The sequence below is a fragment of the Prinia subflava genome, chromosome 20, assembly GCF_021018805.1.
Source record: "Prinia subflava isolate CZ2003 ecotype Zambia chromosome 20, Cam_Psub_1.2, whole genome shotgun sequence".
Lineage (NCBI taxonomy): Eukaryota > Metazoa > Chordata > Aves > Passeriformes > Cisticolidae > Prinia > Prinia subflava.
The window spans coordinates 8,463,623-8,485,123 of record NC_086266.1 but is presented as its reverse complement, the minus strand read 5'-3'; the positions used below and the strand labels follow the sequence as shown (position 1 = coordinate 8,485,123).

The 21,501-nt window shown below is 54.9% G+C and overlaps 2 protein-coding genes across 8 annotated transcripts in view; one reads left to right on the top strand and one right to left on the bottom strand.

Annotated features, from left to right (window-relative positions):
* Positions 1–16,832, top strand: part of OCRL (OCRL inositol polyphosphate-5-phosphatase) — a 22,221-nt gene extending 5,389 nt beyond the window's left edge. For 4 of the 6 annotated variants that reach the window (XM_063416558.1, XM_063416557.1, XM_063416562.1 and 1 more), the window contains 14 exons: positions 1,344–1,460; positions 1,604–1,791; positions 3,136–3,247; positions 4,687–4,796; positions 5,725–5,860; positions 7,073–7,183; positions 7,491–7,656; positions 7,848–8,083; positions 11,446–11,469; positions 13,656–13,775; positions 14,000–14,084; positions 14,526–14,653; positions 15,216–15,327; positions 15,430–16,832. In XM_063416558.1, the coding sequence (XP_063272628.1) occupies positions 1,344–1,460; positions 1,604–1,791; positions 3,136–3,247; positions 4,687–4,796; positions 5,725–5,860; positions 7,073–7,183; positions 7,491–7,656; positions 7,848–8,083; positions 11,446–11,469; positions 13,656–13,775; positions 14,000–14,084; positions 14,526–14,653; positions 15,216–15,327; positions 15,430–15,554 (1,770 nt within the window). In that variant the 3' untranslated portion in view covers positions 15,555–16,832. The remainder of the gene's footprint in view (positions 1–1,343; positions 1,461–1,603; positions 1,792–3,135; positions 3,248–4,686; positions 4,797–5,724; positions 5,861–7,072; positions 7,184–7,490; positions 7,657–7,847; positions 8,084–11,445; positions 11,470–13,655; positions 13,776–13,999; positions 14,085–14,525; positions 14,654–15,215; positions 15,328–15,429) is intronic. The other 2 variants (XM_063416560.1, XM_063416563.1) reach the window with 1 other exon arrangement.
* Positions 16,096–21,501, bottom strand: APLN (apelin). Of its 2 annotated transcripts, XM_063416569.1 has the most exons (3): positions 21,392–21,501; positions 20,444–20,615; positions 16,096–20,353 (listed from the first exon to the last, which is right to left on the bottom strand). In XM_063416569.1, exons 1-2 carry the CDS (start codon positions 21,465–21,467, stop codon positions 20,449–20,451), a joined length of 243 nt encoding a protein of 80 aa, XP_063272639.1. In that variant the 5' UTR covers positions 21,468–21,501; the 3' UTR covers positions 16,096–20,353; positions 20,444–20,448. The 2 variants fall into 2 exon arrangements, with proteins under 2 accessions (XP_063272639.1, XP_063272638.1); XM_063416568.1 differs by lacking the exon at positions 21,392–21,501 and having other exon boundaries at positions 20,444–20,917.

Here is a 21,501-nt window from a genome sequence, read left to right as displayed (position 1 = left end):
TGAGTCAGAATTGCTTCAGCTGTGGCAGAAGGACTTTGTTCTGGCTGGTTTAGAGCCAGACATCAGTTTTATCTCTGCTGTGACAAACCTTTTTGCTGCAGGGACCAGTTCTGAATACATGAATGGGTTTCCCTTTCCTCTTTAGCCGATGTGTTTGTTGTCAAACCCCATCCTGCTTGCTCTGAGCAGGTGTTACAAGGAATGAAGCAGGGAATAGAGAATCTTGCTGAACTGAGAGCTTTCAAGGGGAGCAGGAGTCATGGCCCAAACTGCAGAGAGGCTCCTGCTCCCTCCCCTCCCTTTGCTTCACATGATTTTTGGATTAATTTCTCCCACCTTAGTGAAAGGGAAAGTACAGGATATGGCTGCAGGAGGGGGAAGTGGCTGAAGCTGTAGATAAGGCTTGTGGTCACTTGCAAATTCTGCTCCTGCAGAGCAGACTGGGTGCTGGGCCCTTGGAGCCAAATTCTCTGCTCTCAGCTTCTGTCCTCACTCCATAGACTTAATCCCAACACATATGAATGTTTCTGTGCATAGAGGTGAGCATGCAGACTGTGCTCAAACAGGTAAGGCCTTGTCACTGTTTCAGAGTACTGATACCACTATTTTGGAGGTGCAGGAAGGTCACAGACTGGGAAGTATTGGCTTAGCACATGTAAAAGATCAGCAGCAGACCTGAAATCTCCATTGGTAGAGGGCTCCTGAGCATGGTGTTCACCTCTGTGGGCTGAGCTGTGTGGGAGCAGATAACTGCTCAGATCCAGAGAGGCCCTTGGCTTTAGGGAACCTGTATTTCTTGAGGATAAGTCAGTCTGTGTAGCTCAGAGATGCCTTTTGCTACCCTGTGCATCAGGCATGTCTGCCTCAAGGAAATAAGAACATCTCTGCCCATTCCCCTCTGCACTGGAGTCCACAGTAAGCCAAGGTGAGCTCTGACTCCCACTGCACCTGCAGCCTCGGGACAATCCAAGCTGTGGGCCTGCTGGAGCACTCAGGAGCTTCTCTGCTTGTGCTGATTCTAGAGCATGGCAAGGGCTGAGACCTGAGTCACAAACCTACTGGGCATTTCTTAGTTTCTCTTTGTAGGGACCCTGTTGTAGGGACGGACTGGAGTAGGGATGCAGTGAGCTTAGCACCGCTGACAGCTCCTGGGGAGTGACAGGTGGACCCCAAGAATCTTGCTGTGGACAGGAGACCCTTTGGGTTCTGTTGTTGCAATTAGGGATTGAGTAAATAACATGAGGAACAGGGAGAGCCAGAACAGACCATCAGGCAGAGCAGATCAGATCAGAACTGTATTCCCACTGCCCTCTGGGAATTCAGGTTCCTGTTTATTTTTGCAGGTGCAAATGGTCCGCCTGGTTGGGATGATGTTGCTCATATTTGCTCAGATAGATCATCTGAGCAATATCAGAGAGATTGTGACAGAGTCTGTGGGCACAGGAGTCATGGGAAAGATGGTGAGTCACTGAGGCCACCTTGTTGCTTCCCTGTATCCATGCAAGAAGTGACACAGTCTGGTTTGGTTCACCTGTGCTATCCCAGTCCTTCCAGTGCTTCACCTGACACCTGCTCCAACCCCACTGGTCCCTCCTGTCCCCAGGGCAACAAGGGTGGTGTGGCCATCAGGTTCATGTTCTACAACACCACCTTCTGTGTTGTCAACTCCCACCTGGCTGCCCACGTGGAGGACTTTGAGCGCCGAAACCAGGACTACAAAGACATCTGTGCCCGGATGAGCTTCATGGTCTCTGGTGACAGCATATGTGAGCTCAACATCATGAAACACGAGTGAGTTGTACCGTTTGGAGGTGGTGTCGAGTAACCCAAGTCAAGTCAGAACTGCAGCAACAGGAGATTTCATGCAGATAAGTTTTTCTGGCTTGAAGAAATAATTTGAAATCCCAAGGGCTGTGGTGTGCTGCAGTTCCTGCAGACAGACTAGTCACGTCCTTGCTGCAGTGCTTTGTGCATCCTGTCCCCAATGTCCCTCTCCTTGCATTTGTGTATAACTTCCTTTTCAGCAAGCCTAAACAGAATACAAATGGTTGGTACTTCTGTAATTAATACTGAAACCATTTAAAAACCAAAAATGTAGGGTGGATTAGTACAGAAAAAAACTTCAAATATTAGATTATCCTTGATAATCCACTAATGGAAATGTTGAGGTTTGACTGTAAACAGGAAGAGCTTTGGTACTAGCAAGGGGTTTAAATTTTAATCTTTAAATGAAACCTTTATGGAGTAAAGAGTGAGTCCCATGAGTGTTTCTTTAGCTGCTGTTAGCAAGAAGACTGTAGGCCTGTTTGGAAGCCTGGAGAGGAGCAGGGTGGGAGTGGGTGCTGGTGGGGTGTGGCTGACGGCTGGGGTGAGACACGATGTCCAGAAGGTTGTAAATTCCAGGAACCTAATTCTGCTCCTGCTAATTCAGCATCAGGCAGTCTTGGCTCAGTAGGTGGTGCAGCAGTGGCCTGCTCTGGTTAAAGGAAAGGCAGTGAAAAACCAACAGGTAAAAGCAGGGTGTCACTTGAGGGATAACCCTGCAGATCCCAATGCCTGTCCCGCTGGCTGACAGCCTGGCTCCACTCACTGAGTTCCATCATTGCCCTCTTCTTAACATGAAAAGAGCCTCAGTACTGTCTGGATTTTGTGTGAACGCTGGTTTTGCTTCATTAGAGAGTCAGTGCTGTTCTCTGCCATTTTTCAGCCTGAGACAAATGCATTATCTCCTATTAAACCAAGTCTTCAACCTCTGGGGAATTCCAAAGAAAATGAACTTATTTCTGTAGGATCTGCTGTCACTAGAAATTTCTGGTGTTGGACTCAGTCTTTAATGTCTCCTTTTTGTCTTCCACATGTCTCAGCTTTAATGTGGTTTAAAAAAGGGAGCTGTTAATTTGCTGATCTGCTCCCAAAATTCTTGCCTGTGAGGTGGTAAGGCTCTGGTACAGGCTGCCCAGAGAAGCTGTAGCTGCCCCTCCCTGGAATTGTTCAAGATCAGGTTGGACGGGGCTTGGAGCACCTTGGGATAGTGGAAGTTGTCATTGCCTATGGCAGGGGACTGAAACAAGATGAGCTTTAAGCTCATTTCCAAACCAGACCATTCCATGATTCTATGTGTATCTTTGTTTGCAGTGTTGTTATCTGGCTGGGAGACCTGAACTACAGGCTGTGTCTGCTGGATGCCAGTGAAGTGAAGAATCTCATCAGCAAGAACGAGCTTCAGAAGCTGCTGACGTATGACCAGGTCAGTGAACTCGTTCACACTCACCCCATCCCTGGGAGGACATCTTGATTTAGGGTGTGCCTCTGCTGGGGAGGAGCTGGCAGGGATGGAGCTGGGGAAGGGGCTGGAGCATAAATCTGATGAGGAGCAGCTGGGGGGGCTCAGCCTGGAGAAAAAAAGGCTCAGGGGGACCTTCTCGCTGTCTACAGCTCCCTGAGAGGAGGATGCAGTCAGGTGGGGGTTGGTCTCTTCTCTCAGGTAATAACTGGCAGGGCAAGAGGAAATGGCTTCAAGTTGTGCCAGGAGACATTCAGGTTGGATATTAGGAAAATTTTTTTATGGAAAATGCTGTCCAGCCATGGCACAGACTGCCCAGGGCAGGGATGTCCTCATCCCTGGAGGGATTTAACAGACACATAGAGGTGGCATGTGGTGATGTAGGTTAGTTGTGGCCTTGGCAGTGCTGGGGAGCAGTTAGACTCAATGGTTTTGGAGGGCTTCTTCAACTTACATAATTCCATGGCACACTACAATAAGGGTCTGGACACAGACGGAGACACTGAACCCTAACAGAGCTCTGCATGTGCTGGTTGCAACATCCCTCTAAACAAAACCAGATGGTCCATACTGGGGTAACTGGGTGACTCAGGCAGTCACTGTGTAAGTGTGTCTGTGTCTCAGTGCAGGAGTTCTCTCCTAATACAAACTATAAGCTGAATACAGGCATTTTTAACAGCAACAAAAGCTGCTGTGATCAGTGTTGTAGAAGAGGTATTGATTTGGAGCTCAAATCTGCTCAGCCAGCTTTACCTGATTCTGTGCTGTCTCCTTACCTGCTCGGCACGTCCCTACAGCACCTGGAAGCTGGTGTGAAGGATTGCACCCAGGAAACGTGAACAGCAGTGGTGCAATATCACCTCTGACACAGTTTAACAGTAAATTTGGTTGATTGTCCTGTGTAGTTCATTTTTGCTGTACTGCAGAGCTTTGTGCAGTAAACAGCTGTAGCTTAGATCTTAGTGAGGAAAATATCCAGGAGATTTTTCTGAAGAGGAAAGGAGCAAAGGAGGTTAGTGTCAGGTTGTCAGGCAAGTGCAGTCTTGGAGGCTCTTGCTAAAATGATTGGCGGGGAAAGATTAATGATGGCAATCTTAAGCCTGAAAACTGATGAAAGTGTTTAGTAATTAATATTTCCCTTAACTCTTGCTTGATGCTGCCTGCGTGGTCTGGTGAGCAGTACCATGCCCATTTGTACTCAGTCTGTTTGGAAAACATTCCACTTGTGTGTTAAAAGTATGAGGTCTGAGAGGCAGTTTGGGGGTGTCTGTGAATTCCACAGAATGGGCACAGGCCGTAATTGCTCTGCCTGTAGATCTGTTCTCTGACATTGCTGTGGCAGGGGAGGTTTTCTTGGGTTTGTTTTTGTTTTTTATTATTAAAGTTTTCTTTTTCTGCTTTAGCTAAATATTCAGCGTACTCAGAAGAAAGCATTTGCAGATTTCATGGAGGGAGATATTAAATTCATCCCCACCTATAAATATGACTCTAAAACAGATCGCTGGGACTCCAGGTACATTGTCTGCCACTGAGCTTATTTACCTATGACATAAAGTTCATGTTCTCACAAAACTTGATTTCTTGCTTCCTGGGGCTGTGAGTACCTGTCAGTGTTATGTTTGGCGTTCCTTTTTTTCCCGCTTTCTGCAATAAGCATTCCCTGTGTATGCTGACCAGGCACATCCCTGAAACCTCCGTTGCTGCTGATCCCACTGGATGAAGGCAGGTGAAGTGTGAGCTCCAGTGACCCTGCACTGGGGGTTTGTTCTATTACCAGGGACAGGCAAACAGTATAAAAAAGGAATTGAAGAGCTAAGGAAACAGGCTCTCTGAGTCACCCTATCCCCTGACTTGCACACCGACTGGGTGGCTGCACTGTGATAGCAACTGTGATTCCTGCTTGGTGCCTCCCACAGACATGACTGCCTCTGCAGCAGGAGCTGCTCCAAAGGGAGAAACTCCCAGGAAGGACTTTCAAGCCATGTAGTGATTGAATTTGACTTGCAATTTTTATGAATCAGCACAGTAGTTAATCTGAAAAAGGATAACCCAGGATTCAGGCTTCACAACATAATAGTAATCTCTGAATAGACTTTCTGTAGTGGAAACAATAGGCGAATTGTGGGCAGAAAGGTCTGGCAGCACAAGAAAGTCGTGTAGCTTGGGTCACAGCACACATGGGTTCAGGCTGTGGAAATGGGCTTGACTGAGGGTTATTTTGTTTCCTGGTGCTGGAAAGGATGGGAATTTTATCTGCTATGTTAGGAAAGGGGGAGAGAGCAGAAGAAATAACAGAATTTAAGTTGGGATAAGTAATAGGAGTTCATCCCATCACTGCTGTGAGGATGTGGGTGGAGGGAACTGCCTTGTTGGGAAGAGGAACAGCTTGGATGGCTCAGTAGGATTGTTGGATTCCCCTGGTAACCTGATTTTCTTTGTAGTGGGAAGTGTCGCGTGCCAGCGTGGTGTGATCGGATCCTTTGGAGAGGAGGGAACATCAGTCAGCTCCGGTACAGCAGTCACATGGACCTCAAGACCAGTGACCACAAGCCCGTCAGTGCCCTTTTCTGCATCGGGGTAGGTTTGTGTGTTTGTTGGGGCAGGATGCCAGCACTGCCAGGCATTCCGGGCATTACTGTGGGAGGTGGTGATGGAGTCAGGGCACCTCTGCTAAGGCTGTTGCAAGAGGACAGGTGAACCCAACTGAGACGTGCCTGCTGTGGAGGTGCTGCATCTGGCAGTACTGGAACATGTGAGTCCCGCTGTTCCCTCCTCCACATGGAGACACAGTGGCAGCCTGGACCTGGCTGTACCTGTGCTGTGTTGGATGTGTCATCTGGTTCACACTTGAATTTCTTCAGTGGAGAGCGGCAGCAAATTCAGGTTTTCTGGTGCAGCAAATGGGGACACTCCATGTCCATTTTTGCTACCTCCTGTTCCATGGGTGGCTCAGGTCACAGAATGGGTTAGGCTGGAAGGGACAACAGTGGGTTGTTTGGTCCCATCTCCCTGCTCCAGCAGGGCTATTTCAGAGCACATGGCACAGGATTGTGTCCAGGCAGTTCTGGACTCTCTCCACTGAGGAGGATTTCACAGCCTCTTTGGGAAATCCATTTCAGTGCTTGGTCACCCACACAGTGAAGAAGTTCTTCCTCATGTTCAGGTGAAACTTCTTGAGATCAGTTCCGGCCCATTCCTCTGATGCCATTGCTGGGTCCTGCTCTGAGCCCTCCCTGCAGATGGGGACAGACAGGGCTGAGAGCCCCTCTTAGCTGTGTCTCCTCTTGAGGGTGAACAGCCCAAGCTCCCTCAGCCTTTCCCTGTAAGGGAAATGCTCCAGGCTCTTCAGCATCTCTGTAATTTTTACTGGCCCCACTCCAGGAGCTCCATATCTCTACTGGGGAGCCCAGAACCAGACACAGCACTTCATGTGTGCCTCACCTGGGCTGAGTAGAGTAGGCTGAGTCTGTTTAAAGAAAAGTCTTTCCCCCTTTCCATCTGGAGAATCATGAGGAATGCTGCAGCCTGCCAATGCTTTCTCACAGAGGAAAAGTGATCTCCTAGTTGTGTGACCAGTGGCCAGACAGATCCTGGTAACATCTGCAGGTGTGAAATCTGTATAAAGCTGCAGGCGCAGCTTGGGACTGCACACGTGTGTGAACTCTCTCAGCCTTGCAGCTACAGAAGCAAGCACTTAGAGATAATACACTTCTGCAGTTTACCCGTGATCAAGAGAGTTCCTGTGAAAGTCAGTCAGAAGCTTTGCTGAGTGCTTTTTGTCTCCCACAGGTGAAGGTTGTGGATGAGCAGAAGTATAGGAAGCTGTTTGAAGACATTGTTCGTATAATGGACAGGATGGAGAATGACTTTCTTCCTTCATTGGAGCTGAGCAGGAGAGAGGTGAGGATGACACTGGGATGACTGTCACTGCCCAAACACAGCAGCCTTCAAAGTGCCAGAACTTCTTTCAAAGATTTTGTTTCAATAAACTGGATTATAGGAAATCGAACTCTATCCTTTATCTTATGATCAGGAATTGGGTTAACAAGGACATGTTGTCTTGGCTCCTTGGCAGGACTACTGTGAGGAATTCTGCATTGGGTGGCCTCCTCTCAGCCATAGAGAGGGCCACTTCAGAGTCTGTGGGGGGCTGGCCATGGGCCATATCCTGGCCACTAGTATCACTTGATTTCTCCTTGCTCTGCAGTTCGAGTTTGAGAATGTGAAGTTCCGTCAGCTGCAGAAACAGAAGTTCCAGATTACCAATAATGGGCAGGTCACCTGTCACTTCTCCTTCATCCCAAAGCTCAATGACAACCACTACTGCAAGCCATGGCTTCGAGCTGAGCCTTGTGAAGGTTACCTGGAGCCAGGTGAGTGTACTGCTGTAGACCCCCCATCCCATCTCCATTCAGTCCTTCCTGTCTTTCCTGTGTCCCACCTTTCTTGCCATCAGTCCTGTCTGTCTTTTCTGTTGTGGCCATTGTCCCTGCCACTGTATGTTTGTCCTTGTCATCCCTTTGGAGAGTGTCTGTGTGTTCTTGAGAGCTCTGGTGTGTTGCAGAGGAGAGCACAGAGATCTCCCTGGATGTGTACGTCAGCAAGGACTCAGTCACCCTCCTGAACTCTGGCGAGGATAAAATTGAGGATATTCTTGTGCTGCACCTGGACCGAGGGAAGGACTATTTCCTGACCATCAGTGGGACCTACCTGCCCAGCTGCTTTGGAACCTCGCTTGAGGCCTTGTGCCGGATGAAGCGACCCATCCGAGAAGTTCCAGTCACCAAACTCATAGACCTGGTGAGTTCTGAAGCAGCTCTTTTAACATGCAGAAGCCTGATTCCCTTCTGATAGCTCCCAAAAGTAAGAGCAGTGCCTGCAGCTCAAGTTGTCTGTGCTGGCTCTGAGCTGAATGACTTCACAGAGCTTGAGGTGCTCTTTTATTCTTCCCGTCTACCACAGCTGATGGCTTTTGACAGCCTGTACTTTATCCCTTTTTTCTGAGTAGGCTCTAAATATTGTTTGATGGGACAAAAAAGTGATCCCGGCACCTCATGTTGGTGTTACTGGTGCTGGCAGGCTCAGCTGGGTGGCACTACAGTGTCATAAGAGATGTGATTGGGTCCACTCATCCAGGGTATATGGGCTTCTTCTGCCACGATGAGTGCCCCAGGGCCTTTTCCTTCTGGATGTATTCCCACTTCTCAAGGGAAGGAGCAAGCAGAAGCAGGAGGATTGAAGGAAAGTCTGTGGTGTGGGATGCTGAAGCACACAGCTCAACAGATGAGCAATGTCACAGCCTCTCTGGCCATTTCCTTCCACACCAACCACAGTGAGAGATAATGCCTCGGGTGAGAGATAACTCATCAGGGAGAGATCTCTCTGTGGTGCAGCAAACTGTTCCTCCCCCAGCCTTTGTCAGCCCTCAGCATCAATATTCCTCCTCTCACAGTTCATGAGAGGAGGGCACAGTGGTGCCCTAGTCACCTCTGGTCCTTCAGGTACTCTCAGCTGTTTCTGGGGTTGTCCCATTTTGGGGATGTAGTTCTGATTTCCAGGCTGGTTTCTTATTGCCTTACCTGGCCATGTTCCAATGAGGTGCAACAGTTTCTGAGTGCCAGTTCATGTCCACTTTCTTGTTCAGCCAGAACAGTCCTTTCTTTCTGTCCACCTGAAAGCTCAGCCCCATTGTTTGTCTCCTTTCTTCTCCTCTCCTATCTCACAGTCACACCCTTACATGGGGGATTTCTGTCCAGTAAGCTGCTGCTTTTCCACCTTTGTAGATTTGCCAGCTTCCACTCCCATTGCCTCCACATTTTCTTATCCCTTCAGCAGTTGTCTAGTGCCTCTCCCTGCTTCTTCCAGTTCCCATCTTTTATTATTGGTATCTACTTTTCTTACAAGTCCAATATACAGAGAAGTTTTATATGAGAATTTTGACTTTTTAACACACAATCAGGCTAGGCAGGATCCAGGTGGCAAGATATTGCATTTGCCTCCTCAGGTCATGTAACTGATCCAGGCTTCAGGCTCCTCAGATTTCTGAGAATTTGGTTGAAAGTCAGTCTTGTTCTAGAAGTGGGTCTGGAATATTTCACTGGCCTTGGTTGCTTTTCCACCTGCTTTTTCCAGCTCGGCACCAACTTCTTGCTTGATAGAGAGGAATTTGGGCCCAGACTCTTGGCTCTGTCCTCACAGACACACACTGTTAGATTTGTAGGAGTCTATTGAGGCTTCTTCTCCTTTCATCTATAGATTTCCTTTTCCTGTTACTCAGTGAAATATCTAGAAATAAAGGAAGCAAAACAATCAGCGAAGAGCACCTGCTTGTGCAGCAGGGACACAGCTCTCCTTACAGACATGGGGGATTTTTTAAGCTTTTTCGTTCTGATTTTACCTGTGTGCTGAGAAATCCTTGGAGCCAGACCAAGCTGAGCACTTACTGCCTTGGTCAGTGGTGCTGGTGCTGCCTGCCCTGCAACCTGGAGCATTTGGGTGCAGTTCCCTGAGTTGTGGTGCTGCTCAGGCTGTGTGAAGCTGGCAGTGTCTATGCCTTAGGAGCCTTCTGCACTTGCATGTGCTCATCCTTCGCCGCATCCAATATTTTCCTCAGCCTGGCTAGACTTTGTCTGTGGTTTTCAGTGGAGAGAGGTCTGGAGATTCACTAACTGAGGGGCTGAGGTAGGTGGGTATGGGGTAGCACCATGTAGGTGGGAGTTTGTCTGGGAATGGCTCTCCTGGTTCTCCCAGGAGAGAGACACTGATGTCTGCTGTCACTTGAGCACCTCTCCTTTAGGATTTCAATATTAGTGTCTCATCCTATTTCTTCTTGGGATCCTATTTTGGGTTTTAAAAAGCCTCTTGAAGAACCTCCGTCAGGAAGAAGTGAATCTTGTGGAGCAGATAGTGCTAAAGGCTCAACATTAGAGAGAAATTGTTCCCTGTAAGGGTGGGGAGGCCCTGGTACAGTTTTCCCAGAGCTGCTCCATCCCTGGAACTGTCCAAGGCCAGGCTGGATGGGGCTTGGAGCAGCCTGCGACAGTGGAAAATATCCCTGCCCATTTCAGGGGGTGGAATGAGATGAGCCTTAAGGTCACTCCCAACCCAAACCACTTCGTGATCCTGTGGAGAGGTAGGCAGCCAGGCTCAGGTTGGGGGGTGAGGTGGGGATGACTCACCCGTTATAAAATGTGCAGGTGGCTGTCTGCCCTCCCAAACCTGTGATTGTGTCCCTCCCCCTGTGCCTCAGGAGAGAAACCTGTGCCAGCTCCTGTCAGAGCAAGCTGTTCCCGGGAAGAGGCCAGTCTGTCGTGGCTCTCTTAGAATTCAGGGAGCCTCTAGAGGAAGCAGGCACTGCAGAGGCCACAGGGGACCCTGGGATGCTACTCCCTCCTGGTGTCCCTGTGACATGGGAGCTGCAGCTGCTCACCGCTCAGCCTGGGAATGCACTGGGGCTGTTCCCACCCTGAATGGCTGATCTGCCAAGACTCAGTGTGGACAACCTGCTTCCATTCCCTCCTGCAGACTCCATAAGCAGTGTCCAGCCAGCCCTGGCTGTACAGGAGTAGCTGTTTGGGGATGCTGAGGGTTTGGCTGTGCTGCTGGAGGGCTTGGCACACTCCCTCTCTGTGCTATGCTAATGCTCTTAGGCTGCAGCAGCAGCAGCCGGGTTTGAGCAAAAACCCTCATTTCCCTGACCATACTGAAAGCTGCTTAGGGGCCCTGTGAGCTCCACAGCTGCCACACACTCAGAAACACAGATTTAGCTCAGGGAACATTTTATCTCTAGCCTGGTCACAAGGGGAGTTGGCTGAAATAACAAAGGGACAGTGATTCTGACCAGGGAACTTCTTCCTGGTGGACACGTCTCACCTGCCCATGGCCCGCCTGTTGGCCAGTGAGCAGTGCTGTCCAAGCTCCTTGGAGGGGTTTCCAGAAATCCTGAAGAGGTTGTGTGTCATGTGAGCAGGACTGTTGCTAATTTGCAGGCAAATCTCACAGGTTTAACTTTGGCCACATCAGCAAAATGTGCGAAGGACCTGGTGTTCATTGGGTTCTTGTAATGCAAATTAGGCTTCTACTTAATCACAGGAGTTAATCCAAGAGTGCTTTCTCTGTCTTAACCACACTTTTTCTTCTCCTCTCTTTCCTGCTGCTCTCAGGAAGAAGACAGTTTCTCAGAAAAGGTAACACAAGCAATTGCTGTGTGGCAGCCTGCTTCTCAGTGGTGTGTCTGTAAAGAATGAGAGCTTTTCCCTTGTTTTCTGTGGCAGAGGGAAGGGGAGGGGAGCACAGAGGGGACATGGCTGCCAGCAAAGCTTCTTAGCACAACTGTGGGCTGGATGAGAGCACGGAGAAGCACAAAGTGACCCCAGAGCCAAGCCCAACTGAGATGTTAAAGCTCATCAGATTTGCTTTGGGGGAAAAAAATACTCTCCTGATCCTGACAGCAATGCTGGATATTCCCAAAATAGATTGGCAGCTTTTGACATACCTCTGGCCATAAGGAGGAGTTCACCACAGCATCCTCTCAGACCTGTGGGAAGAGGGCTGGAGTAGGAAACTCAGGTTCCTTCTTTCCATTTGGTTGTGTCCCTGTGGAGGCTGCGGGAGGGCCTTGTGCAGGAGGTGGATGTTTCTGTGCCTCCTCAAGCAGTGGAGCTGGGGCTGCTGGCTCTGATGGCCACAATGCCTGAGCAGGATCCCTGCTTCCCTTGGCACCCATGCTCAGTACTGGAGCAGGGCAAGGAAAACGTCCTTGGGAGAGCAAGTGGGAGATGCTGGGGGTGTTCATACTCTGCCTGCGCTGGCTCTGACATTTGTAACTTGTTTGAGCTGGTTCTAACTGGCTTTCCAGTCTAGGTGAGTTCCTCTCTGGGCTGTCAGTGCAGTGGCAGAGTAAAGCAGGAGAGGGCAGGAATGTTCTCTCCAAGAGGGGATCGAGCTCCGGTGTTTAACCACATGAGGCTCGCAGACTGCCTCCTGGCAGAGAAGGGAGGAGTTTTGATGCTTCCATCTTCCCGTGGGAAGGACGTGGCTGTGCCTCCCTCCCTCACACGCGGCAGGAGAGGGCGCTCGGGGCCCGACCATCGCGCACCCGCTTCCTCCGCCTGCTCCTGTTCCTCCTTCCTTCTCTGCCCCGAGGCGCCTCCAGCCTTCCCTCAGTGCCTGGCATCTCCTGCATGGGGGTCTCCACAGCTCTCCCAGTCTTGCCAAGGGCTGCTCCAGCACTTGGCTCCAGTGATGCCCTGGCACAGGGGGTTTCTGTAGAAGAATCTTGTGCCAGGAAGAGTGTCTGCAGCCCTGGGAGAGGGTCTGCAGCTCTCTCCCTTTCCCTCTTAGAGGAATTCTGTAATGCTCGTGTCTGACACACTGCTTCCCGACCTTCCCAGTGCTTCGAGCTGAGTGAGGCAGCCATGCAGCCATGACTCCTCATCTGCTGCTGGGGTCAGACCAGGTGCTGCGCAGGGCAGAGCTGTGCTGTGCCATGTAGCAAGTGGGGCTACTGCCCATGCCACCAGAGCTTGTGTCAACTCAGGGTGTCTGGGCATTAGCAGAGAAGCTGCCCCTGGCTGCTGTCAGTGGCTGTATGTGCTGCAGGACAGCCACAGCAGTTGTTGCCTCAGCTGGAGTGAGGTGCTTTCTGTGTGGCTTGTGGACTCCTCTGCTGGTGGCGGGGTTGTGTTCCTGCTTGTGCTGGTTCCTGGGTGCTTTGGGAGTGCTGGGCATGGCTTCCTCCTTGGAGGTCACAGGAATGTGAGTGATCGTGAAGTGAGAGTAAAATCAAGCCAAGAACATGGATCCGGTTAAAGCGTGGTGTGATGGAGACGTCTGAGCCGTGGAGCTCATCAGCTGCTCCGCAGGAGTAAGCAGGAACTGTGACAGTGGTGGTGTGTACTCAGTGAGAGCTCTCCTTGGGAAGAAACTTCAGGAATCAGGACAATTCCAGAGCCATGAGAGCAGCTGTGGCTGGAGCACCCTGCAGTCGGGGAAGGTGTGGGGTCACTGGGCACAGGGCTGGGCTCCCCAGCGTGGCAGCTCCCGCAGCACAAGGACTTGCTGGGTCCCAGCCTCTGTTGGCTGCAGGATGGCAGCTGGGATGGGGCGGGGGCACCATGGGCAGCCAGAGCCCCCTCCTGGGGGGCTGAGGGGGCTGGGGCTGTTGGCAAGACCGGCCAGGTTGTTCATGGGGCAGCAGGAGGAAGAGGAGCCAGGACGTGAGGAGCAATGGCTGGTGCTGTGAAAGTGAGTCAGAGCTAAAGCACCCCAGGGTCCTGCTGCTTCTCCTCTCCCAGTTTTTCCTACCAGGGACTAAGGGCCTGAGGCAGAAGGGACTGAGGTTCCCCTGAGCCCTTGTGTTCTTTCTCCCCAGGAGAAATCCATCCTGCAGATGGGCTCCCTGGACAGCGAGGAGTCAAGTGAGGCGCCACTGCAGGTGCCAAAGGAGATCTGGCTCTTGGTTGACCACTTATTCAAGCATGCCCTCCACCAGGTGAGAGAGAGAGCAAGGGAGAGAGCCATGCTCCATGCTGGAGCTCTCTTAGTGACCTGTTTCCTCACAAGCACCTGAAGATCAGCTCCAGTTTGGTGTTTACAGGGCAAGGCTTTTTCCTGTGCTCAAGGCACTGGCTAGGTTTACCATTCACTGGGAGTCACTATGTGCCTCAGCCTTTGTAGGGAAGGTGACTCACTCCATCCCTGTGCTGTTTTTGACAGGAGGACCTGTTCCAGACTCCAGGCATGCAGGAAGAATTGGAGCAGATCATTGACTGCCTGGACACCAGCATTCCTGAGACAATCCGTATCCTACCATGATGGATCTCAGCTCTGCTGGGAGAGTTCGCTGATGGGAGACCTTGTCTGGGCAGGGTTTTACCTGGCAGGGTTCCTGACAGGGATGAGTTCCCCTTGGTCCCCGCACATGCTCTCTGAAAGTTGAATCTGTGATTGCCAAAGCAGCCAGGGGCTGTGGAAGCTTCTGCAGGGCTGTGCCAAGCACAGGAGGTGGGATACTGAGGAGCATGGTGTAGAGAAGAGGCTAATGGAGCAGGGGGCTGCTGTGCAGCCAGAGGGTGGGAAATGCAGTGCAGCATAGACAGATCAGTGTTTTTCATGGGTGGGAGACTGGAGGAGAAGGCGGAGGGGGAGAGGTGAGACAGGCAGGGAGCTTGTGTAACCTCCAGTGAGATTAGCATCTGGGGGAGATCTCTGCTCAGCATGACCCTTGATTCCCATGGTCCAGCGGGCAGTAATCACTCTGTAGCTGAAGCTCTCCTCATCTTCCTGGAGGCTCTTCCAGAGCCTGTGATCTGCTACGAGCTGTACCAGCGGTGCCTGGAGGGGTCCCACAGCAGCCGGCTGTGCCGACAGGTGCGGGGCTGTGCTGACGTGTGGAGCTGCTGCCAGCTCAGGGCAGCTCCTGCTGCCGTGGGCTGTGCTGTGGCCCTGGGTCTGCCTGGGCCTTGCTCCCTACCTGGGGGCTGGCAGTCGCTCTGGGAGAGTGGACAGCTCTTACAGAGAGACCCCAAGAGAGCCCTGTCTCACCCTGAGCACATGTGGAACAGGGAGGGGCCCAGCCACCCCTGGTCCTGAGGGCCTGAGCACCTGCTCAGAGCTACCATTCCTGTCCTTCCATGGAGGGCTGTGCGTGGCTCTTAACAGCTGGTGGGGCAGCAGGCCAGGCCAAGCATGTCCCTGAGCAGAGGGGGAAGTTTTGGGGCAGTGAGAGCTGGGATCCAACTGGAAAACAAGCATGAAGCAGCCCCAGGGTAGTGGGGGCTTTTTCCTGGTGACAGCTTTCCTTGAAGCAGTGTCACCAGGGGCCACAGCCCACAGGTGCCATCAGCAGTGGGCTGCCGCTGTGGAGCCCAGAGTGCCACACATGCCCAGGCTGCAGGAGCTGGGAGAGCTTCCTGACACTGTTTCCTTGCAGGTGATCCTTCAGCTGCCGAGCTGCCACCGCAGTGTGTTTCGGTACCTAATGTCCTTCCTGCGGGAGCTGCTGAAGTACTCGGAGGACAACAACATCAGTGCCGCCATGATCGGTGAGTATTGTTCCTCCGCAGCCCTCACGCTCTCCCAGCCTCTTCCTGAACCTCCCAAGGTCTTCATTCCTCACCAGTGACTGATTTTACCTGCCTCCACAGCCGCCCTGTTCTCCAGCCTCCTCCTGCGCCCTCCGCCGAACCTGATGGCCAAGCAGACCCAGCAGGACCGCCAGCGTGCCATCAACTTCCTCTACAGCTTCCTGCTCACCGGGGACGAAGAATGACCCGTGCCATGTGCCAAAGCCGGGCCCGCGCTCCAGCCGGGCTCTCACAGCTCCAAGGGGTAAAGGCTCAAAGCTCTCCAAGTGCCGTGTTTACAGTCGGAAGGGACGCGTTCCCCCTCCCTGCCATGCCATACCCCATGCTGCAGAGGACCTGCACGCTCATTGCACTACCATCCACCTCTGGAGCCTCTGGGTTCCCTGCGGGAGCCAGGTGGATCTGTTGATAACCAAGCACTGTGCCAGCAACCATCATCCCGTGGAAGTGTCACCATTTCCCCAGGTCATGTTTCTGTGTCACCCCAATCTCCCAAGAGTTGCTGTGGAGAGGGGTGGGGATGGGTGGTGCTCTCAGAGGCTGTGGCACACTTCATCCTTCCAGTGCCAGGTACGTGTGCTGGTGCATACAGCACCCAGACTGCTGTAGAACATGTGCCATCCTCTGCCACACAGCCCTGCCATCCCTGATGCCATGACTGTGCTATGAACTGTGCTGACCCACAAAGGTCGTTTGAACATTCAGCCTCTCCCCTTTGGCAGGGCCTTTCCCTTCTCTCCTCCCTCCCATGACAGAGGGCCTTGGCACACAGGTCTGTCCCTGCACCCCCATTCTGCCCTCACTTTCTTTTCCCATCCCTGCCCCAGCTTCCCCCGAGGACACAGGATGGTGGGTGGCTCACAGCAACCAGGGTCAGAGCCACAAGCTGCCCTCTGCTCCTCCTGTGCTGTCCTGTGCATCTAGAGCAGGATGAGAGCATTGTCCCTCTAGCCCAGCTTACAGTGTGGAGTAGGACAGGCTGGGTGACCATATGCCACTAGATGGAGTCCATTCTCTCTGTCCTGGGGGGCTAGCAGAGGTTGCAGGCTTGGGGGAATGAAAGGAGACAGAAATGCTCCTTGGGGGCCAGAGGAGCAGCTGGGTTGCTGTGCAGGGGGCTGCAGTGCAAGGGCTGCAGTGCCCCACACACAGCTGGCTGAGGGGACAGCCCTGGGCCTGCTGACAGGGTACAAGAGTGGCCTGTCCCACTGAAACACTAAAGAGGCCTGTGGGTCCACATGGCTTCAGGTGAGGGAGGCCAAAGCCAAGGGGAGGGGGTTGTGGTCACAGAGCCCCTTCCAGTGCCTGGGCTTAGCCCAGGGTGTTGTGTCCCTGCAGTCCCCATGCACTGGCTGAGCTGCTGTGGGCTCCCCTCCCTTCTGCCTTTATCTTTTCCTTAAAATTTTTAAATTACATAATTTATTGGGAAACTGTTAGTTCCAAATAAACCTCCGTTGTGCAAAGCCTGGGGGCTGCGTGGGGTGCGCCTGCCCTCCCTCACGCAGCTCTGCACTGTCATGGAGCCCTGCCTGGAGCTCCAGGCTTGCTCTGGGTGCAGCTGAGGGCTAGGCTCTCCCCCAGCCACTCCAGCAGCGAGCTGGACACAGCTAGGGACAGTGGCAGAGGGTCCCATGCCACTGGTTGCTGCTGGTTGAGCTCGTGGGTGCACCTCTGCTGTGCTGACTGCAGTGCAGTGCCCATCCCGTGGTGGGTGGTGGCACATGCCGCAGCGGCATGGCGATGGCACTGGGTCTGGCCAGCTGCAGCAGGTGCTGCTGCCTTGGAGTGGCACGTGGCATTGGCAGCCCTTAGCAGTGATGCCTGTGGTGCCCGAGGCCCTGCTGGGCCAGCAAGGGGAGCGGTGGTGGAGAAAGCCTCGTGCATCCTGCCGCAGGAAATAGCGGCCAGTGTCATCTCCATCTGCTTCCTGCTGGCTCCTTGGGAGCAGGGCTGTGCCTGGGCAGCTGCTCCCGTGCTGTCACGGAGGTAACCAGTGCAAGGTGCTGGCATTGTTCCTGCGGTCGCCGCATTCCTGCCACTGCCAGCGGAAATGCCGAAGTGAGAGCAAAGGCCTGATGCTCCCTGGGGATGGGACAAAGCCTGGACCTGCCCTGCCCATCCTCAGGAGGGTATAGGGATCCTTGTGGGGGACCCTGGAGGCTGTTGGGGTGCAGCTTGGGGGGTCTCGTTCATGTGCCAGCCCACCATGAACATGGACACTGAGGGATGCTGGTGGTGCTCAGGTGGTGGAGCTGGAGGAGCTGGTGGTGTCCCACAGCCACACTGAACATCCCTTGCCAGCTGTAGGTGGGTAGAGAGCTCTCCCTGTTCCCCCTGGGGACAGCCAGGGGACCCATGGACCACAGGACTCCTGGACTGCACAGCCCTCTCTGCATCCCTCTTTCCCTGCATCTGGCAGGGACCTGGCAGACCCCATCCTTGCCCTGCTAGGACAGACCCTGCCTGCACAGCCAAGGACAGGACTGCCCTGTCCCCCTCTGAACATGTCCCCAGCACTGCTCCTGTGCCCACTCTGCCCCAGCTCCTGTTGCAGTAGAGGAGCTCTGGCACTGTTGACGCACAACGTCGTGGGGGAACGTGGCTGAGCTCAGCAGCTCCCACCTGCCTGCGGGCAGCTGGCCAGGCCAGGAAGAGCCAGAGATTCCTTAGGTCTCCCGGCCCAGAAGCCTTTTCCTCCTTCCAGGCTGGCCACAGCCCAACCAGGAGGTCCTCCCTGGCCTCCTCCTTCCAGGCTGGCGCAGGAGGGCTGGGGTCAGGGCTCAGCTGTGCAGCCCCTGGCTGCAGCCCAAGCACTTGGAGCTGGGCGATGCCTGGGGGACGTGGGACATCGCTGCCTTGCTGGCATGGCCACGGCAGTCAGTCCAGGGGTCTGCTGGCCCCCCACTGCCAGTCCTGCCCATGCCCAGGCAGGGACCTCACCGAATCTCTTGGGCCACGTGGCTGCCGCTGCAGCTGAGGAGGCAGACCACGGGCATTGAAGGGTGGTGTGAAGTGCAGAGGGAGAGCCCTCCCAGTTCAAACCAGTAGCAGGAGCGCTGTAGGCCGGCAATAGAGGAACAATAACACCCCCCACCCCCAACATCCCAGAGCGGGAGCTGGATGCAGCTGGAGGGGGCTGTGGCTGGAGCACCATGTTCTGCCCCACTCCAGCTCTGGAAGGCTGCTGGGTCTGGAAAACTGGGCATGAGGACCAGGACAGGACTGGTCAGTGAGCGGGCAACCCTTGCCCATCCACCCACACCATCATGGGGGCACCGGCAGTGATTCCTGGGACGGCCGTGAAGCCGGGTGGGGGTGGCAGGGTCTCTCAGGGCAGCTGGCAGGGGGACGTGGCTCGCAGTGCCCCGCGGGTGGCGGGGTTCGCGGGCCGTGCGGCGGGCGCGGTGGCGGCGTGGCCGGAGCGCTGGCGCGCGGCCGGGCAGCGCATCCCTCCCGGTCCCGGCGGATGAGCTAATGCAGGCCAGCTGGGTCCCGGCGCTTCCCCAGCCCCGCTCCCAGCCCGCAGCTGCAGCCCTTCCGCTCCTCCACAGCCCCTTAACCCGCTCCCCGCCGGCACTGCTGACCCCTGCCCACAGCCCCGCACCCGGGATGTCGCTCGTGGGCAGCCCCCTGCAAACAGTGAAGAGTTTGGAGGCCCCGCATGGGCACCACCTCTCTCGGTGTTCCAGCCACGGCTGGGGGTGTCCTATCCCATGGGGTCCCATCGCTTTACAGGGCTCAGCCCCTCCTCTCCACCTGCAGGGTCCTACAGTCCCCTCAGTCCCCTGAGCCTTGACCCCTCTGCCCTCCACATGGGTCCTGCTTACACCCAGCCACATGGGGTGGGGACACCAAGATGGGGAATGCAAGGATGGGGACATGTAGGGAAGGAATGCCAGGGATTCGATGGACAGGGACACCAGAAACAGGGATGCTAGGGATGGCAGTGACTGAACAAAAGGGACAGGGATACCCAGGAGGACCAGCATCCTTGTGCCCTTCCAGCATTCCCTCCTCCATCTCCCAGCCTTTCTGACCTGTGCTTTCCTACCCTCCTTGCCAATTCCACAGGCTCAGCACATGGCTTCACTCCTTGCTGAGCACCTCCTCTGCCAGCTGGGGAAGGGCCTGTCATGGCCCCAGCCATGACCCCCGGTGCCTGTAGAGAGCCCCACGAGGGAGCAGAGGGACCTGAGATCCCTCCCCATCAGCAGGAGAGCAACCCCTAACGGCCCTTCCAGAAATCAGCATCTACCAAGTTAATAATCATAACTCTTTATTATAAAGATGTATTTACATGGAATAAATCTTTACAGACACAGGAGACAATCAGTAGAGCCCAGCTCAGAGCCAGGGCCCCTCCTTTGGTATATGGCAGAGCTTGACAGAGACCCCAGAGGCACTCCCATTCCTGCTGTCCCATGGCGTGAAGCAGAGGGGCCCAGGGCCCCACAGTGTGTCCTGGGTGGGTGTCCCACACCACCACTAGGTGGGCCTGCCTGTAGGAAAGGGAGGGCAGCTCACCCAGGGTGTGGGATGAGCACCATGGGAATAAATAGATCCAGGACAAGCTGTGTGCTCCCCCCTGGTGTGGGGGTGACAGGGCTGGGGCAGGACCCAGAGGAAGCTCACAGACCCCTGAGGAGAAGCTGCTCTGCCTGACAAAGTGCTTTGCGCAAAGGCTGTAGTCCCAGCAAGCCGATGCCCGAGCCAGCCCCGTGCCCACCAGGACAGGGCATTGTGGCAACCCTGGCCCCTCTGCAGGCAACCCCTGTTGAGCCAGCCCTGTGAGGCAGTGAGGAGGGGCAGAATGCACCCACAGTGCCAGACACAGCAGTGGGGCCACCAGAGGCAGCCACAGGGAGAAGAAGGGGCCAGCCAAGGGCTTACGGGGGTGACCCCAGGCTCAGGGCCGGAGGATGAGCAGAGAAGGTGAGCACACGCGAGCGATGGAAGCCGTGTCCATGGAAGGCTGGTGGCAGCCCTGCAATGAGAGCAAGCCCAAGTACTTATGAGTTCCCTCGTGGCACCGTCACAGGTTTCCTCGCATCCACTATGACCCACTGCGTCTCACCTGACTCAGAATGGCATGGGGCCCTTGTGGGAGAGCCGGGGCCGGGGCCGCCGGTACCTCCGCCAGCCCGTGGGGCGCTGGCCGGTCCCATGCCGTGCACCCCGCGGCCGTACCAGCCTGCGGGTGAGGCCATCCTGGGCATCCTTCCCATCCGGCACCTTCCCCAGCGGCCCTGAGGAGATCAGGAACAGCGTTAGCCATGTGTTCCCCCACACAGGACAGGGACAAGAGTACCATGGGTCTGCCTGGCCCTGGGCCGGCCAGTTTCCTGGACTGTCCCCAGCAAGAGCCATCACTGCCAAGTGCTCCCTGTGCCAGTGCAGCCCAGCCACCTGCGCCAAGCATGGCCATGGCCACCTCGTGCGGCCACAGCCGCCAACCTCCTGCTCAGCCTCTGCCTTTGGCCCCAGCCCTCCCCGCAATCACCCCCTTCTCTGTGCCAGCCCTTCATCCAGCGTTGGTCCCCGCATCCCTGTCGTGCCTGGTGCTGGTGCTCCTAGCAGTGGTCCCGTTCCTCCGGGGCCCTGGAGCCCCTGCCCGGGATGCTCTGGTCTCTGAGCACTGGTCCTGCCCCCTGGGTGCCTGGCGGGGATGCTTTGGCCCCAGCTCCGATCCCAGCACCCCCGCGGGACCGGTCGGCCGCCAGGGCCGGGGCCATGCCCCGCGTGGATCCGGTTGCGGGACCCGGCGGTGCCCGGGGCTGTCACCGCGGCTCCGGACGCTCCCGTCTCTGCACGGAGACTTTGGGGTTTTGGCTCCAAAGAAAGCGCTTTGTCTTTCCCCAACCCAGTGGCAGAGGATCCTGACGGTGCGGGCGGGGATGCCGGTCCCCCCGCGCCCCGCTATCCGCGGCCACCCCGGCGCGGTCCCCGCGGTCCCCGCTTTCCTCACTCCCTCCCTTCATCCCCCGCTGCCGGCGCGGGGTCCCCGTGGGTGTTCCGCTCTCACCGGGGGCGGCCAGGACGAGCCCGAGCAGCAGCAGCAGCAGCAGCAGCGGGGCCAGGAGCCGGCGCGGCGCGGCCATGGCGGGGGGCGGTGGGGGGCGGCGGGGGCGGCCG